The 18,647-nt window shown below is 53.5% G+C and overlaps 1 protein-coding gene across 17 annotated transcripts in view; it reads left to right on the forward strand.

The window, feature by feature from the left end:
- DNM2 (dynamin 2) overlaps window positions 1-18,647 on the forward strand; it is a 110,053-nt gene that overhangs the window by 32,975 nt on the left and 58,431 nt on the right. For all 17 annotated transcript variants that reach the window (XM_005587967.4, XM_074025889.1, XM_074025891.1 and 14 more), the window contains exon 2: window positions 12,589-12,662. In XM_005587967.4, the coding sequence (XP_005588024.1) occupies window positions 12,589-12,662 (74 nt within the window). The remainder of the gene's footprint in view (window positions 1-12,588; window positions 12,663-18,647) is intronic.

Here is an 18,647-nt window from a genome sequence, read left to right on the forward strand (position 1 = left end):
TGGGAGCTGCCCACCTGCTCTGTGAATGCTGCAGGAAGAAGGTTCCAGGCTGAGGGAACAGCCAGGGCAAAGGCCCTGGGGCAGGACAGTGCCTGGTGTGTTTGTGGAACATGGAGGAGGCTAATGTGGTTGGAGCAAAGCCAGCAAGACAGAGTAGGGGGAAGGTGAGGACAGGAAGGTGACAGGACAGGTCGGGCAGGGCCTGGGGGGCTGCAGGGAAAAGTTTGGCTTTTATTCCAAGTGAAGCGGGAGCCCAGGGAGGGCTCTTCACAAAGGAGTTTATAGTGACATGGTGTGCACAGGCACCTTGTGACTGCTTTGTGGGAGGCAGATTGTGGGGACCAAGGGCGCGACTGCACTGGTGCAGGTGACAGTGGGACACGCTGACGGCCTTGGACGTGGAGGGAATTGAGCAGAATCAGGCCTGATGTGGAGGTGAAGCCAGCAGGACTCCCGGCTGGACAAAGTGGGTGGATGAAGGCCAGGGGGAGCCCCAGGTTTGCAGCCTCGTGAGGGGTGCGTCCCCTTCCTGCCCTTTGGGGTGACCTCAGGGATGCAGTGGCGCCTACCTGAGGACACCGTGTGGGCCGGGCACTGTAAGGCTTGGCGTCCTTGCTGGGTGACCAATGGCTATGGTTGGAAAGATGAGGCAGGGACCGAGGTGGGCAGAGGAGGCTGGGCATGGAGCCCCACTTCTCCAGCAGAGCCACAGAGAAGCCCCCAAGGTGGGTGCGAGTGACTGCGGGTCTGCCTCATTGGTGGCCCACCCATGTTCGCGTCCTGGCTCTGCTCCTCCCTTGCTGAGCGTCCTGGACAAGTCCTGAGACTGAACCTCAGTCTACCCGTCCAGTATCCTTGTGACTTCCAACCCCTCTGGGGTTGTCAGAGGATTTGCTGCTATGTTGCCTGAGATGGGGTTAGAGGCAGCCTATTGGGCAGCCAGCGTTCCTTGTATGGTTCTTACCAGAGTCCTGAGAGAAGAAGCCAGGGTGGGAACGGGCCCTGGAGTGCGGGCTCCTGCCGAAGGCTCTTCCTGTGGCCAGCGCCATGCTGAGGGCTGGCCGTGGTGTTACGTGAGCCCTCCCAGCCACATTCAGGCTCAAAGAGACTATGCCGAGCATGTGGTGACAAGGAAGGGATCCCAGCCCAGGGTCCTGGCCAGGCCCTGCCAGTGCCAGGCTGCACAGGTGAGGGGTGGCTGGCCCTGGGGCACTGGCTCTGGGCCACACTGCTGACTCACCCTCTGTGGGCTTATCTGTTGATTCTCCCTCCCATGGGAAGGCTCTGGGTTTGAGCCTGCATCGTTCCTGCACGTAGCCGTCCCCACCCTCATGGGGGGCTGGAAGTCAAAAGGCGCCTGGTGGGGCCTTGTGGTTTGTTCAAAAGACAGTAAATAAACAGCCTGGGCTTCTGATCTGCTGGACTCAACCTGGCACCTCTCCCATCGCTGCTGGGTGCTACCTCCCAGCTGCACCCTTCCCTGCCTGTCCCCTATCACCTTCCTGGAGCCCTTATCCCCTTCCAGGGAGAGGTGGCCCACTTTAGAGCTCAGAAACCCGCTCTGGTGGGGTGAAGTGACTTGAGCCAAGCCAAGCAGGTGGCTAGGCCCTCTTTGGCAGACAGGAAGTGTCCTCCCATTTCATGAATGGCCAAGTCAGTGCCCAGAGATGGGTGGAGACCTGTCCAGGGCCACACAGCTCAGGAGGGACAGAGCTAGACTTTGAACCCAGGCTGCCTGGCTCCACAGTCTGGATTCTTCCTGCCCATTCAGCAGACACTTAATGAGCACCCACCATCTGGCAGGCACTGTTCTAGGTGCTGGGGATCTAGCAGTGACCAGGCCAGGTGCAGAAGTCTTGGCGTGTCACAGGACTACACCTCCATCAGAGGCCATTTTGCTGGGAGTGGGAACGGGTGTGTATTTGGGAGGGAGGGCAGCAAGCCATCACACCTGCCCATGGCCAGGTAGGCAGGGCCTATGGGAGGGTTTCCTGGCAGAGGGAACAGCCACTTCAAAGGCTTGAAGGCCAGCAGTGCCAGAGAGAACTCAGAGGAGGCAGGTGCAGGGGGCGGGGCTGGGGAACCTGGTCAGCACTGGGACTAGGACTGGACAGAATGGGCTAGGACCGGTCACTTGGCTTCTGCAAGAGAGAGGCTTGGAGGCAGGATCTTCGTTTTAGAAAGGTCACTGGGGAAGGTGGGAGGATGGGCCAGGACCCTGGGGCCCGGCCTGGGCCCATGGATAGGAAGCCAGGTACTGAAATGATACAGTAGTACTAGGCTAGGTGCAGTGGCTCACACCTGTAATCCCGGTGCTTTGGGAGGCCGATGCGGGAAGATTGTGTGAGGCCAGAAGTTTGAGACCAGCCTGGGCAACATAGCAAGACCCTGTCTCTGCAAAAAATAAAAAAAAATTAGCCAGCATGGTGGTGTGTTCCTGCACTCCTAGGTACTTGAGAGGCTGAGGTGGGAGGATCACTAGGGTCCAGGAGTTCAAGGCTGCAGTGAGGTGTGATTGTGCCACTACACTCCAGACTGGGCAATGTAGGAAGACCCCATCTCTAAAAAACAAATTAGCCAAGTGTGGCGGGACATGCCTGTAGTCATAGCTACTCAGGAGGCCAAGACTGAGGTTTGCTTGTACCCTGGAGTTTGAGGCTGCAGTAAGCTGTGATTGTGCTGCTGATCCAGCCTGGGCACAGAATGAGACCCTACCTCTAAAATAAACAAGGCTGGGTGCAGTGGTTCACGCCTGTAATCCCAGCACTTTGAGAGGCTGAGACAGGCGAATCACCTGAGGCCAGGAGTTCGAGACCAGCCTGGCCAAAATGGCAAAAGCCCATCTCTACTAAAAATACAAAGAAATTAGCCAGCTGTGGTGGTAGGCGCCTGTAATCCCAGCTGCTTGGGGGGCTGAGGCAGAAGTAAGCTGAGATTGCACCACTGTACTCCAGCTTGGGTGACAGAGCAAGACTCCATCTCAAAAAGAAAAAAAAAAAAAGTTAATAAAATACTTCATTGTCTATCTCCTGTGTGCCAGCCCTACTCTATGCTTTGGAACACAATGTTGGAGGATCCCGCCTTGGGGAGCTGAGATGGGGGTGTGGGGTCTGTGCGTGAGCCAGAACAAAACGCAGCTAAGTGACATTTAGCGTGTATGTTAGCTCTATAGAGAAAAATGAGGCATGGAGGGAGGAGGGGACAGCGTTATGGATGGGGGTGAGAGAAGTCCCTGAGGAAATGTCATTCGAGTGGGATCATTCTGAGCTTGGCAAGGTCACCCTGTCTTAGTGACCGGGAAACCTAGACCAGAGAGGCCGGGAAGCCCACCCAGGGTCACACAGGGACTGGAACGCAGGGCAGCCTGGGGGCACAGAGGGCACTGTAGCAGCAGCGAAGGGAGAGGAGAGGAGTGGGCAGCTTTCACTACTCTCAGAATGCGGATGGGATCAGGGAGGAGGAAGTAGATGACGGGGGCTGGAAAGTCACTTCCCGCTAAGTGGCCGGTCGGTGTTCCCGGCAGAGCTGCTTGGGAGGCGGTTTCTGGAAGGTTCCAAGTACTCCTGCTGCTGTGTCCCAGAAAACCTGTAGGGCCAGGCCCTTCCTCACCAAGCTCCTAGGAGATTTCTGGGGGGCTCGTTTTGGAGGCAGTCCAGGCCGAGGACGAACGTTGCTGCCCTTTGATGCAGCAGTCTGGGAACTTCTAGAAGCAAAATCGGATGAGTCCCAGGGCTCCTGGCGCCCTCAGCCTGGCATGCGAGGCCCTCTGCGCCTGCCCTGCCCTGTCCTCAAACTCTCCCCTGAGAGCTGCGTCTCCGTCGCCCAGGCTGTGCCCTCCTGCGCCTGACTTAGAACTGTTAAGAAGAACGCTCAAAATTGTAAGGAAATTGAACACTAGAACAAAGGATTTTTAGCAAAGCAATTTTACTTCTGCACAGAGGGGTGCTTCTCCTTGGCCAGTCGCCATGAGAGCGCACCTGAACAAAGGGGCACGAGCCTTTATTCCTGATGCAAGTCCTGCCCCTGTACCCTTTCCCCATCTCAACTAATTTTGGTTGGCTAAACGTTTGAGTGTTTTTAGATAAGGCGGGCACATAAAAGAGAGAGGGAAGAGGAAGAGGTGTCTGTAGTGAGCGAGAAAGTTAGTCTTCTTTTTAAATAGGGGAAGGAATGTGAGCTGGTGCTGATAACGCCTGGTACTGGGGCGTGCCTGTGCATCTAACAAAGGCAGAAAGGAAAAAGGCAAAACAGAGTGGTGGGGGGTACTATGAATGAAAACACTGATCAGGCTATTTGAAGAGAAACCTCATCATATCCCACACTACCAATACCCCAGGCCCAGAAAGTCGCCTTCTCCTGCGTGTGCCCACAGCTCTCTGTGTTCTCTTGGGCGTCACTCCCGTCCTGTGTTCTGAAGCTGTGATTGTCCCTTGTCTGTGCTGGGCACTGGTGGCGTCCGGAGCATCACCATTGTCCTCATGGTGCCTGGCGCCTCAGACACAACCAAAGCAGAGTCACAGGACAGCACAGGCAAACACCAGAGGTTCAAAGCCGGGCCCTAGCTGCAAGTTACTGGAGGGTCCGCCTAAGATGTGTTCGCTCAGAAGGCCAGGTGCCCTGGTGGTTAGAGATCTCAGGCCCTGTGGCTTCAGTCCATTTTCATGCCACCCCCAGATGCTGTGTGACCCTGGGCAGGCCCCCACCCTCTGGGCCTCATTTGTATCTGTAAAATGGAGCCAGCAGACCCATTTTAATGGATCTTGTCATGATTAAATGGGTTAATAGGCAGGTGCAGTGGGGTCATTGTAGGGATTTCAAGACCAGCCTGGACAACATAGTGAGACCTTGCCTCTACAAAAAAATGAAAGTGGCCTGGTGTGGTAGCTCACGTCGGTAATCCCAGCACTTTTGGACTCCATTGCACTCCAGCCTGGGTGACACAGTGAGACTCTGTCTCTTTTTTTTTTTTTTTTTTTTTTTTTTTTTTTTTTTTTTGAGACGGAGTCTCACTCTGTCGCCCAGGCTGGAGTACAGTGGCCGGATCTCAGCTCACTGCAAGCTCCGCCTCCCAGGTTCACGCCATTCTCCTGCCTCAGCCTCCCGAGTAGCTGGGACTACAGGCGCCCGCCACCTCGCCCGGCTAGTTTTTTTGTATTTTTTAGTAGAGACGGGGTTTCACTGTGCTAGCCAGGATGGTCTCGATCTCCTGACGTCGTGATCCGCCCGTCTCGGCCTCCCAAAGTGCTGGGATTACAGGCGTGAGCCACCGCGCCCAGCCGACTCTGTCTCTTAAAAGCAAACAAACAAACAAACAAAACACTTAAGGTGGTGGTGGGTGCCTATGATCCCAGCTACTTGGGAGGCTGAGACGGGAGGATTGCTTGAGCCCTAGAGTTGGAGGCTGTAGTGAGCCGTGACCTTACCACTGCACTCCAGCCAGGGCAACAGAGTGAGACCCTGTCTCTATTTAAAAACAAAACAAAAGAAAACAAAAAGGTTAATAATCCATGAAAAGTTCTCAATGCCTTGCTTGGCACAGAGTCAGTGTTGAATAGCTATTAGCTACTCTAATGTTTTGAACTCAGTAATGCGTGCGTATGATGCGGAATTCAAAGATGTCAGAGAATATGCCGTGGCTCCTGCCCCACCAGGCCCCAGCCGCCCCGGGTCCTGTTTTGTTTCTCTTTGGTTGTCTTCATCACAAAGTACAGACTTTCTTCTGTACCTCTTCCCTCCCCTTCCCCTTCCCCTTCCCCTTTTCCTTGCCCCCTCCCCGTTCCCCTTCCCCTTTCCTTCTCTTCTTCCTTTCCTTTTCTTTCTTCAGTAAAACCGATCAGTACCAACCTTTTCTTCTTTTCTCACTTAGTACACTCAGAAGGGAGTTACATGTCTAGAAAGGACAGGCTTTTTCTTTTTGTGTGTCTATTGCTGCATTGTGGCATGGATAGGCCATAATTTATATATAAATATACTTATTTTATTTTATTTTGTTTTTTTTTTTTGAGACGGATTTTAGCTTTTGGTTGCCCAGGTTGGTGCAGTGGCGCGATCTTGGCTCACTCCAACCTCTGCCTCCCGGGTTCAAGCGATTCTGCTGTCAGCCTCCCGAATAGCTGGCATTAAAGGCGCCCACCACCATGCCCTGCTAATTTTTGTATTTTTAGTAGAGACAGGGTTTCACCATGTTAGCCAAGTAGGTCTCGAACTCCTGACCTCAAATGATCCACCGACCTCGGCCTCTGAAAGTGTTGGGATTACAAGTGTGAGCCATTATGCCCAGCCATATGTCTTATATATAAGCTGATTGAAAATCTATGTTTTCTTTTTGAAAATATAGGTTGAATGTAATTTAGGTTGAATGTAATTTATATTTAACTAGTCCCCTGTTGCTGGGCTTTAAAATTCTTTGAGATCTGAATTTTTCATCTCATTGAGAAACTAACAGGATTATAACAATTCCGTGGGCAAATTTGTCTACCCTGTACTTTTGTGTCTGAATCTTCACAGACATGTTCTCCTCGACTTGTGACCTTTTTCTGAGATTTCAGTTAGATATAGTAAATTGCATAAATATATATATATTTTTTTTTTTTGAGAGACAGAGTCTTGCTCTGTTGCCAGGCTGGAGGGCAGGGGCGCGATCTCGGCTCGCTGCAACCTCTGCCTCCCAGGTTCAAGTGATTCTCCTGCCTCAGCCTCCTGAGTAGCTGAGACTACAGGCACCCGCCACTTCGCCTGGCTAATTTTTTGTATTTTAGCAGAGACAGGATTTCACCATGTTGGCCAGGATGGTCTTGATCTGCTGACCTCGATAATCCGCCGGCGTCAGCCTCCCAAAATGCTGGGATTACAGGCGTGACCCACTACACCCGGCCAATCGCATGCATCTTAAACATATACCTTGGTTTTCTTTTCTTCTTCTTCTTCTTTTTTTCTTTCTTTTTTTTTTTTTTTTTTTTGAGACAGAGTCTCCCTCTGTTGCCCAGGCTGGAGTGCAATGGCAAAATCATGGCTCACTGCAGCCTCAGTCTCCTGGGCTCAAGTGATTCTCCTGCCTCAGCCTCCCGAGTAGCTGACACTACAGGGGAATGCCACCATCTGCAGCGAATTACTTTTTGCTTTTTGTAGAGACAGGGGCTTGTTATGTTGCCCAGGCTGGTCTCGAACTCCTGACCTCAAGTGATCCACCCACCTTGGCCTCCCAGAGTGCTGGGATTACAGGTGTGAGCCAGTGCTCCAAGTTTTGATTTTCTAATAAGTGATTGTACTTTGGTACCCACTGGCTAGATCAAGATGCAAGTCTTCTTTATGGTGTCAGACAGTCCCTCATGCCCCTTCTAGTCCATTTCCCGAAAGGGAACCACTACCCTGATTTCTATCTCCAGAGACTAGCTTTGCCGGTTCAAGTTCAAGTCCACCCTATGACTCAGCAAGAGAAACAAGGACATGTGCCTACAAAAGGCGCATATGAGAATGTTCAGAACAGCTTTATTTGTAATAAATTCAAGCTAGGAAGACCCCGGATTGCCATCCAATGGTGAATGGACGAGCAAACTGTAGTCCATCAGTGCAATGTCAGTGCAATGGACAGATTCAACCATGAAAAGGAATGAACGTCAGACACACTAAGCAGACAGGATGTCTGTGATTGCATTACAGGCTGCTCCTGTGTTATTTTATCATTGATATCTTCCATTTGCACACTTCAAAAATAGTCATTGAAAAGATGGAGCAGTGGCACCGTTGTGAGGGGCACGTGCTGTCACTGCCGCTGCTGGTGATTCAGTGTTTAGCCAGCACCGCATGGTTTCTGAGATGCTGCATTTGTCTTTTTCTGTTTTTTTGAGACTGAGTCACTCTGTCCCCCAGGCTGGAGTGCAGTGGCACGATCTCGGCTCACTGCAGCCTCTGCCTTCTGGGTTCAAACTGTTCTCCTGCCTCAGCCTCCCAAGTGGTTGCGATTACAGGCGCCCACCACCACATCTAGCTAGGGTTTTTTTTAAATTTTGTTTTGTTTTGTTTTGTATTTTGTATGGTTTTTGTTTCTGTTTTGAGATGGAGTCTCACTGTATCACCCAGGCTGGAGTGCAGTGGTGCGATCTCGGCTCACTGCAACCTCCACCTGCCGGGTTCAAGCCATTCTTGTGTCTTAGCCTCCCGAGTAGCTGGGACTACAGGCGTGCGCCACCATGCCCAGTTAATCTTTATATCTTAAGTAGAGGCAGGGTTTCACCATGTTGGCCAGGCTGGTCTCAAACTCCTGACCTCAGGTGATCCACCCACCTCGGCCTCCCAAAGTGCTGGGATTATAGGCGTGAGCCATCATGCCCGACCTGAGATGCTGCATCTCTGATGTGCAAGATACCAAGTGTCCCTGCCTCTCAGGTTCCTATCTGTGAACTAGGTGGCCTGGAGCTCTGGGAGGGCCAGTGCCAAGGCTACATGTAGTGTTCATAGGGTTAATCCCCTGGGACAGCCTGGTGTCTGTGACTACTGTGAAGGGGAGACAAGGGGCCATGCTAAGAGGTGACTTTGGGCTCTGTCACCTGTATGGGGGAGCTCCCTCGCTGTTTCCCTCGCTCTGCTCACTCCGCCTCCCGATTGATATAGCTTGCTCCCTCAGTCCCCTGCTCAGAGAACCCTCTCCAATTATCCCAGTCCCTAGCTCCTCTTACCCCTGCAGTGTGTCTTCCTTGCACCCACCCGGTCAGAATGTTGGCACCAGTGTCACCAGCACCGCCCAAGTGCTCAGGAGCCAGTGAGAAAGGTTCATTCCTCATGCAAGCCATGAGCTGTGACATTGTCCAAATCTCGTATCCTCTTTGTGCCTCAGGCTCGTCATCAGCCGAATGGGAGGCTGATGGAAGGGGAGTACAGCTTAGGCATCAGTGTGAACTGGGGCACGTGGTGTGACAGGCCTAGTGCTTGGCTGGCAGGGCCCTTGGGCTCTTTGTCATCCTCAGGAGTGCGGCTCGAGGACCCCGTAGCATCCCAGGCCTGGAGAGCTGACTGTGCTGCCTGTGGCTGCAGAGACAGGATGCAGATGCCAGAGCCCGTCCCCCAGGGCCTTGCAAGTGTCTGCAGGGTGCTCCCCTCTGTCTTGCCTCCTCCCACCCTCCTGGCTCTTCTCCATCCAGCCTGCCCTCAGGTTGTGACCATCCACCTCCCAAACCACCCTGGAATCTGCCTAGGGCCTGTCCACTGCCCTCCGTGCCCCTGTCTGCCATCTCCCTAGTCTCACCCCTGTTGTCACTCACCTGAACCACAGCTGTCACCCCCACCTGCCTCTTGCTCCTGCCCTCTCCCCTGCATCAGCCAGAGAAGGGTTTTAAAAGCTTACATTTGTTAATAATCTGGCTAAAGCTTACATTTATTGTAATCCATCCCTAAATCCCAGCTGGTGGCCTTGCTCTGACAGGGATGACCAGCCTCCTCCTCGTAATCCCCAGCACCGCTACCCCCAGCCCCCCAGCGCTGACCACTGGAGGCTGCTTCTAAGACTTCAGCCCTGCTCTGCCAGCAGCACCCCCGTGGGGGCCTTCATAGCCCTGTTGCCCATGAAGATCCCTTTTTCCATGCAGTCCAGGCTGCAAGCCCCCTGAGGGCGTGGGCTGACTTGTATAGTCACTGCTGTGTCTGCACCCAGCCAGAGGAGGCGCTGCAGAAGTGGTGGGACAGCCTCCTGACTGACAGGCTGGAACCCATCGTTCAGGGCGTGTGGCAAGAGCACATCTCCCCCCGACTCCACCCACTGGGTAGTACATTCCCAGGAATTTCCAGTGCCCAGCCCCAGCTGAGAAACAGGTCTCCTGGAAGCCTCCAGCACCCCCATCAGGGGTTCCCAGCATGGGTAGGGCCACCTGCCGCCGGGAATGGCTGTAGTGCTAGTGGCACTCGCTCAGGGACCCAGGATGCTGTCTGTCTCGTTCCATACAGGACACAGCTGTACCATACCAATTGCCCTGTGTCCTGTACAAATTTTCTTTTTTTTTTTTTTTTTTTGAGACAGAGTCTCGCTCTGTCGCCCAGGCTGGAGTGCAGTGGCACAATCTCGGCTCACTGCAAGCTCTGCCTCCCGGGTTCACGCCATTCTCCTGCCTCAGCCTCCTGAGTAGCTGGGACTACAGGCGCCTGCCACCGCGCCCGGCTAATTTTTTGTATTTTTAGTAGAAACGGGGTTTCACCGTGGTCTCGATCTCCTGACCTTGTGATCCGCCCGCCTCGGCCTCCCAAAGTGCTGGGATTACAGGCGTGAGCCACCGCGCCCAGCATCTGTACAAATTTTCAACAATCCAGACATTCATCGAGGTGCAGAACCTGTTTGAAATTCCCTGTGTCGGCCAGGTGCGGTGGCTCACTCCTGTAAACCGAGCACTTTGGGAGGCCAAGGTGGGCAGATCACCTGAGGGCGAGTTTGAGACCAGCCTGGCCAACACAGTGAAACCCTGTCTCTACTAAAAATACAAAAAATTAGCCAGGCATGGTAATGCATTCCTGTAATCCCAGCTACTTGGGAGGCTAAGGCAGGAGAATCGCTTGAACCCGAGAGGCAGAGGTTGCAGTGAGCTGAGATTGAGCCACTGCACTCCAACCTGGGCAACAAGAGCGAAGCTCTATCTCAAAAAAAAAAAGAAAAAAAAAAAGAAAAGAAAAATTCCCTGTGCCTAGAACCTTTCACCATTTTGTATGAAACAACAGAATTTCCTTTTGAGCCTTTTAATGTACCCCGAGCCTACTGTTTCTACTTCAGTGCTCACTGGGAAGCTTTCGTTTTCCTTTCTGAGTGTACAGGATGTCTTCCTGTCTTCCTCCTTGCTGGAATCCTGGTGTAGTCACGGTCAGTTGGTGCAGGCTACTCCCTATGTTTTCTGGGGCGGTTGTGCCTGAGTCTTTTCCATTGTGAAAGACATGGAATTGATCCATCCATCCACCCTTCCTTCCTTCCTTCCTTCCTTCGTTCCGTCCGTCCGTCCTTTCCGTCCGTCCTTTCCGTCCGTCCTTCCTTCCTTCCTTCCTTCCTTCCTTCCTTCCTTCTTTCCTCCCCCTCCCTCCCTCCCTCCTTCCCTCCCTCCCGTCTGTCCCTTCCCTTCTTTCCTTGATGGAGTCTTGCTCTGTTGCCCAGGCTGGAGTGCAGTGGCATGATCTCAGCTCACTGCAACCTCCGCCTCCTGGGTTCAAGCGATTCTTCTGCCTCAGCCTCCTGAGTAGCTGGGATTACAGGGGCGTGCCACCACACTTGGATAATTTTTGTATTTTTAGTAGAGACGGAGTTTTGCCATGTTGGCCAGGCTGGTCTCGAACTCCTGACCTCAAGTGATCCACCCACCTCGACTTCCCCAAAGTGCTGGGATTACAGGCGTGAGCCACTGCACCCGGCCAGGATATATATTTTTCTTAAACAGCTCTACTGAGCCGGGCGCAGTGGCTCACGCCTGTAATCCCAGCACTTTGGGAGACCGAGATGGGCGGTCATGAGGTCAGGAGATCGAGACTATCCTGACTAACACGGTGAAACCCCGTCTCTACTAAAAAATACAAAAAACTAGCCGGGCGCGGTTGTGGGCGCCTGTAGTCCCAGCTACTCGGGAGGCTGAGGCAGGAGAATGGCGTGAACCCGGGAGGCGGAGCTTGCAGTGAGCTGAGATCCGGCCATTGCACTCCAGCCTGGGCGGCAGAGCGAGACTTCGTCTCAAAAAAAAAAAAAAAAACCGCTCTATTGAGTGGTAATTTACATTCCACGAAATTGATCTATTTCAGAATTAATGGTCTTTAATCATTTTACAGCCCTTGTTTTTTTTTTTTTTTTTTTTACCTTCACACAGAGTCTCATTCTATTGCCCAGGCTGGAGTTCAGTAGTGCAGTCGTGGCTCAGTACAACCTCAGTCTCCTGGACTCATGCCATCCTCCTCTCTCAGCCTCTCTAGTAACTGGGACCACGGGTATGGGCCACCACACCCAGCTAATTTTAGTTTAGTTTAGTTTAGTTTTTATAGAGATGGGGTCTTACTGTCTTGTCCAGGCTTTTACATTTAATTTTAGTAAACATCACCTTAGTCCACATGTGGAACATTTTCATCACCCCAGAAAGCTCCTTCCCCTCCATTGGCAGTCACCCCCTGTTTCCACATCCAGGTATCTACTGCTCCGTCTCCTGCTTCTGTAGATGTGACTTTTCTGGACATGAAACACATCGTATTTTGTCTTCAATCACTTTCCTTGTATTTTACCCATATGCATGTGGCATCGTGTTGATTTAAAACATATAGGAAGTGTGTTGATCTCCTGGGTATGGGGGAAATGTAACAAATACATACCAGGGAATGGGCCCCCTGGGAGTGCTAGGGGTGGGGCACAGCCTGCCGGAGGGAAAGGGTTCTGGTCACCATGACATTGCATGCAGACCCTCCTGAGCTCTTCAGACCTCAGGACTCTCCAAGACCAGAGCATTCCCCAGGGCCCAGCCGAGGTTGGTGCCTTTGCTGAGGTCACCCAAATTGCAAGACAGAGTTGCTCCACCACATGTGGTCACACTTCCTGCCCCTCAATCCGGACGCGTGAGTAATTTCTGTCCCTTTCCCCCCTCACAGGGACTTCCTCCCCCGCGGTTCAGGAATCGTCACCCGGCGGCCTCTCATTCTGCAGCTCATCTTCTCGAAAACAGGTAAGGTGGGGTGGCCTGAGGTTCAGCAGGAAGTGGATGTGGATGTGTGGTGGCCAGGAGGAACTGGGGGCAGAGGGTGGAACTTGGGTCCTGGCCTGTCATTGGACATTGAATTCACATGGTCCACATGTGTGAGGAAGTTGAAAAACGGCTCAGTGAACACTTACACACCCACACTGCAAGCCCTCAGCTGTGACCAGAATGCCATTCCAGGTGCCATGTGTGCTTTCTTTTTTTTTTTTTTTTTTTTAGACAGAGTCTTACTCTGTCACCCAGGCTGGAGTACAGTGATGCGATCTTGGCTCACTGCAGCCTCCGCCTCCTGGGTTCCAGCGATTCTTCCGCCTCAGCCTCCCAAGTAGCTGGGATTACAGGCGTCCGCCACCATGACTGGCTAATTTTTTTGTATTTTTAGTAGAGACAGAGTTTCACCGTGTTGGCCAGGCTGGTCTTAAACTCCTGACCTCAAGTGATCCTCCCACCTCGGCCTTTCAAAGTGCTGGCATTACAGGCGTGAGCCCCCGCACCGGCCCCATGTGTGCTTTCCATATGTCATAGATAAACCGATTTTGCTGAACGCTTTCAAAGTCAGTAGCAGACATGGTGACACATCCGTCCTTCACGCCCCAGTGCACCTCCCCGTGCAATAAAGACACCTGCCTACACAGTCCCAGAATCATACCCCAGAGAAGGAGTCATTCCTGCATGGCACCCACGTCCCAGTCCCTACTCAGCATGTCACCAGTTGTCCCCCAGATATCTGGCTGGTGTTATAGCTGCTCTACTCAATCCCATCCTATACTCTTTTGTTATCTCTTCTTCACTTTTCACTAAAGCAGCCTCCCCATAATCACTTTTTTTTTTTTTTTAAAGAGACAGCATCTCACTCTGTTCCCCAGGCTGTGCAGTGGTGTAGTCATAGCTCACTGCAGCCTCGATCTCCTGGGCCCAAGCAATCCTCCTGCCTCAGCCTCTTGGGTAGCTAGGACTACAGGTGCACACACCACTATACCCAGCTGATTTTTTTTTTGTAGAGATGAGAGTCTCAGTGTGTTACCCAGGCAGGTCTTGAACTCCTGGCCTCAAGCAATTGTCCTGCCTGAGCCTCCCACAGTGCTGGGATTATAGGCATGAGCCATCGTGCCAGCCCTCCACCACTGCTTTTTATTTTTTATTTCATGTATTTATTTATTTATTTTGAGACGAAGTCTCGCTCTGTCACCAGGCTGGAATGCAGTGGCATGATCTCGGCTCACTGCAACCTCTGCCTCCTGGGTTCAAGCGATTCTCCTGCCTCAGCCTCCCGAGTAGCAGGGACTACAGGTGCGTGCCACCATGTCCGGCTAATTTTTGTATTTTTGGTAGAGATGGGGTTTCACCATGTTGGTCAGGCTGGTCTTGATCTCTTGACCTCATGATCCACCCGCCTGGGGCTCCCAAAGTGCTGGGATTACAGGCGTGAGCCACCGTGCCCAGGCACCATTGCTTTTTCATCAGACTTTGACTTTTAGGGAGACCCAGCCTGTTGAATATAGTATGACCTATGTGTGGATTTTTTCCTGTTCTTTCCCTCCCTGGTCTCAGTGTATTTCTATTCTTCCTACCCGAGGCTGACGTGAGGTGGGTGTATATCCCAGCTGTAAACCCCCTCGGGCCTCCTTGGGAAGGATCTTGGGCTAGAGTGTTGGGCGTTCAACACTCAGTTTGTGTTGATGTCTCCTTGTGGCCCTTTTAAACACTCTCACACTGGGAAGGCAGCTGACATACACACACCCATTCTACAGATGGGGAAACTGAGGTTTAGCCAGGTTGCCTGCCTTTCCAGCGGGCCCCAGATCTGGGGCTTGCATCCAGGCACATCTGACCTCAACGCTGGCTCTCAGCTTGGCCTCCCAAGCCTCCTCATTTCATCCTCTGGTCCCGCCCAACCTGGCGAGAAGGTGTAGCTCCAGTGAGAGACAGCAGCCGATTGGCCCGCCACCTCCTCTTTATGAGCTCTGCCATTTTGTATGCCACCGATGGGCCAATGGGCTGCCACCTCTGGGTTCAGGCGTTCAATCAGCTGTGCCAGGAATGGGCAACCCCAGAGTCCTGAAAGTCACTGTGGAGATCAGTCTTGGTAGTTTTCTGTTTCCCATTGAGCAGGATGGGGGTCAGATGTGCAAACTGCATTTTTATTTTATTTTATTTTATTATTTTATTTATGTGTATATTTTTTTGAGACGGAGTCTCACTCTGTCACCCAAGCTGGAGTACAGTGGCGGGTGATCTCGGCTCACTGCAACCTCCGCCTTCCAGGTTCAAGCGATTCTTGTGCCTCAGCCTCCTGAGCAGTTGGGACTACAGCGCGAGCTACCACGCCTGGCTAATTTTTTGTGTTTTTAGTAAAGACGGAGTTTCACTATGTTGGCCAGGCTGGTCTGGAGCTCCTGAGCTCAAGTGATCTGCCCACCAAAGTGCGGGATTATAGGCGTGGATTATAGGCGTGAGCCACCAGGCCCGGCTGCAAACTACATTTTTAATGAGTCCCTGGTGATGCTGCTAGTTCCTGGCCACACCACTGGGAGAGCCTGCCCTGCTTGGTTTAGGCTTGGAGCGGAGACTGCCCAGGTTCCCAACCCGGCTTCTAGGGAGGGACCGCCACTGTATTTCCTGTCTGGACAGTGATGACAATAACACCACCTTGTTAACCTTGAAGAACACGTTATTTAATACATGTCGGGGCAGAGGGGAGAGAAGCAGGCAGAGAGCCTTGGCCAGGAGGGAGCACAGAGCGCAGACCTGCCCATTGCCTGACCCAGATGAACGATGATGGGTTCCTGATGTCTGTCCCCACCTTACAGAGGAGGGGGCCGAGGCTTCCTGACCACTTGCCTTAGGGCACATGGGAACATTGTCTCTACTAAAAAATACAAAAACCTAGCTGGGCGAGGTGGCGGGCATCTTTAGTCCCAGCTACTCGGGAGGCTGAGGCAGGAGAATGGCGTGAACCCGGGAGGTGGAGCTTGCAGTGAGCTGAGATCCGGCCACTGCACTCCAGTCTGGGCGACAAAGCGAGACTCTGTCTGAACAAAAAAAAAAAAAAAAAAAAAAAAACCCACCCTTAAGCCAACTCTTGGGGGAATGTGGCCTTAGGCCAAGGTGTGACTTGATCAGATCCCTGTGGCTGTTGGTGGAAAAGGGACCACAGGGGCCAGTGTGAGGCCTGTGCCCTGGAGGAGGCCAGGAGTAGGTGCTGGAAGGGGTGGGGGCAGGTGGGGGGTGGGTGTGGCAGCTGTGGTAGAGGTGGATACATAGTTGCATCCTGTTGGGCTGATTCAAAAGAGAGTTCCAGGGGTGTCCCACATGGGTGGGGTTCTTTCCTGCCTCCCAGCTTGCACCCCTCAGCCCCGCCTGATCATGGCATTTTCAGTCTCACTCTCCGTTTTTTGTTTGTTTGTTTGTTTGAGACAAGGTCCTGCTCTGTGGCCCAGGCTGGGGTGCAGTGGCACGATCTTGGCTCACTGCAGCCTCCACTTCCCAGGTTCAAGCAATTCTTCTGCCTCAGCTTCCCAAATAGCTGGGACTATAGGCACATGCCACCCAGCCTGGCTAATTTTTGTATTTTTAGTAGAGATGGGGTTTTACCACATTGGCCAGGCTGGTCTTGAACTCCTGGCCTCAAGTGATCTGCCCACCTTGGCCTCCCAAAGGGCTGAGATTGCAGGCATGAGCTACTGCGCCTGGCAGATTTTTAAATTGAGATGAAGTCTTGCTATATTGACCAGGCTGGTCTTGAACTCCTGGGCTCAAGTGATCCTCCCATCTCAGCCTCCCAAAATGCTGGGATGACAGGGGTGAGCCCCTGCGCCCGGCCAGGCTCCAGTCTCTTATTGCTCCAAGTAGGTGCCCACTCGGTGCTAGGCCTTAGCTGATCTCCAGGGAGGCAGTGTGAGCACCTGGCGTGGCGCCAGCCCCAAGCCCCAGCCTGTGAGTGTCTGTTGGATTCACCTTGGGATTGGGGACCCAGAGAGAACATTCTAGGTAGGGAAACAGCATTAGCAAAGTGGTGAGGGGAGGCAGTGAGGCTGGGGAGGGGCCAGAAGGCAGGAGGGACTGGGACTGGCAGGCATGTTGAGGATTTGGGTAGTGGGAGCTGGGGTGGCATGCATGATGTGGGGAGACCACTGGCCGCCATGTTCAGGAGGGACAGTCAGGGACCAGAATGCAAGCAGGGAGTGGGGATAGGGAGTGGCAGGGAGGCTGGCATGGCGCCAGGCAAGAGGCGATGGGGGCCTGGCCCTGGTGGTGCTGGCAGATGCCAGGCAGTCCAGACTATCTTCCAGGCGAGGCATTAAGCAGCATGGGCACCCCGGCTGGGGGAGGTGGGTGGGAGGTAGAACGCCGTACTAACAGGAGAGGAAAATGAACACATTGCAGGCATTGGTGATTGCTGGGCTGCCGGGGCCTTGTGGGGTATGCACCAGACCATGTGGTTCCTAGGGATTGGAAGCTGGCTCTCTGTGACCAAACTCAGAGCCAGGCTGCCACCCTTTACTGGCCCGGGACTTGGTAAAGTGACTTCCCTTTCTGTGTGTGCCTTGGTGGCTTCATCTATAAAGTGGGGGTGATGGCGGCACTGCCGTCGTGGCCATGGCACCCCATTGGCTGTGGCGTGGCTGTCTCTTTGTGAGGCCTGAAGTCCAAAGACAGGGCCCCTGCGGCGCGGCCCATGTTCCCCTCTGGTTCCCGCGATGCCTGGTGTGGCCCAGCTTGCCCTCATTCCAACCGTCCGCAGTGAACCATAACTTCTAGCCACAGAAGTTTAAACATTACTAAGACCATAGCCACCAGGAAGTTTGGTGGCCCGTAGGTGCCATGGGGAAGCAGCCCTGTAAACTCTAGGTGCCCGGGACTGTTCCTGTGTGGAATGTGCACAGTGAGGCCCTGTGAGCCACCCCTCCCACCGCCCTTGGCCTTGAACTGGCCTTTAGTGTGCTCACGGGAACCAGGGAAGAGATGTCAGGACCTGGCTCCAGGGCTTCCCACTGGCCTCAGAAGCAAATCGAGCCTCCTTCTCAAGGCCTTGTGGCCCTTGCCAGTCTCTGGGACCTCACCTCCTCCTGGTCCCCAGCCACTGCCGCCATCCATCTCCCTCCTGATTCTCAGGCCCAGCTTGCTGGTTCCCACTGCTGGGCCTCTGTGCTCACTGTGCTGCCCGCCTGGAACGCCCTGTCCCCTACGTGCCAGTGTCTCTGCTGCTCACCCCCACCTGGTCACTTGCCGCCTTCCTTCCCCGGCAGCACGAGTTATCCTGTTCTTGTTTTTTCTTAATGGTCTCTCTCTGCGCCAGCACACAAGGGCAGGCATGCCGATCGGCTCTGCCCAGCACAGGACCTGGCACCGAGCGGGTGCTCCACCGGCACGGGCTGAGTGAGCGAGCTCAAAGGGCTGGTGCTGTGCCCCTTCTTGCCTAGTGGGTGGGAAGTGATGGGGGTTACTCTTCCAAGCTCCTTCCCTGGTGAGCCCGACCCATCACTCTGCCATTCCATCTGCAGCCTTGTATCTGGAGAGTTAATCAAGCTGGTGTGCGTCAGGCCAGGCCTGGCTGGGATGCCTGCTCAGGCTGTCACCTTCCCAGCGACAGTGTGTCCTGGACCGGGAGATGTTTGCGTATTGTCTCGGATTAGAGAGAACTCGAGGGCTAAATGGGCATGGGAAGTGCTGTGTGCTGGGCCCACTTCTTGATCTGCTGAAGGCTCTGGAAGTCCTGCATGACTGGATCCTGCCTGCTGGCGTGGTAGCTAGGGTCTCCTGATGGTGGCTGATTCCCAAGTTGTTCCTCCCGGTCACGCCTGCCAACGCCAGGTTTGGGAAAGGCAGATCTCCTCTCCTTGCCTTCAGGGCCAGCCTGGTCATTGTGTTCTTTGCTGGGGGAATAGTGAGAAGATCAGGGCAGAGCCCCAGTGTGCAAAGCACTGGGACCCTAGCTCAGCCCCTGCAGGT

This window comes from Macaca fascicularis, chromosome 19, assembly GCF_037993035.2.
Source record: "Macaca fascicularis isolate 582-1 chromosome 19, T2T-MFA8v1.1".
NCBI classification, from domain to species: Eukaryota; Metazoa; Chordata; class Mammalia; order Primates; family Cercopithecidae; genus Macaca; species Macaca fascicularis.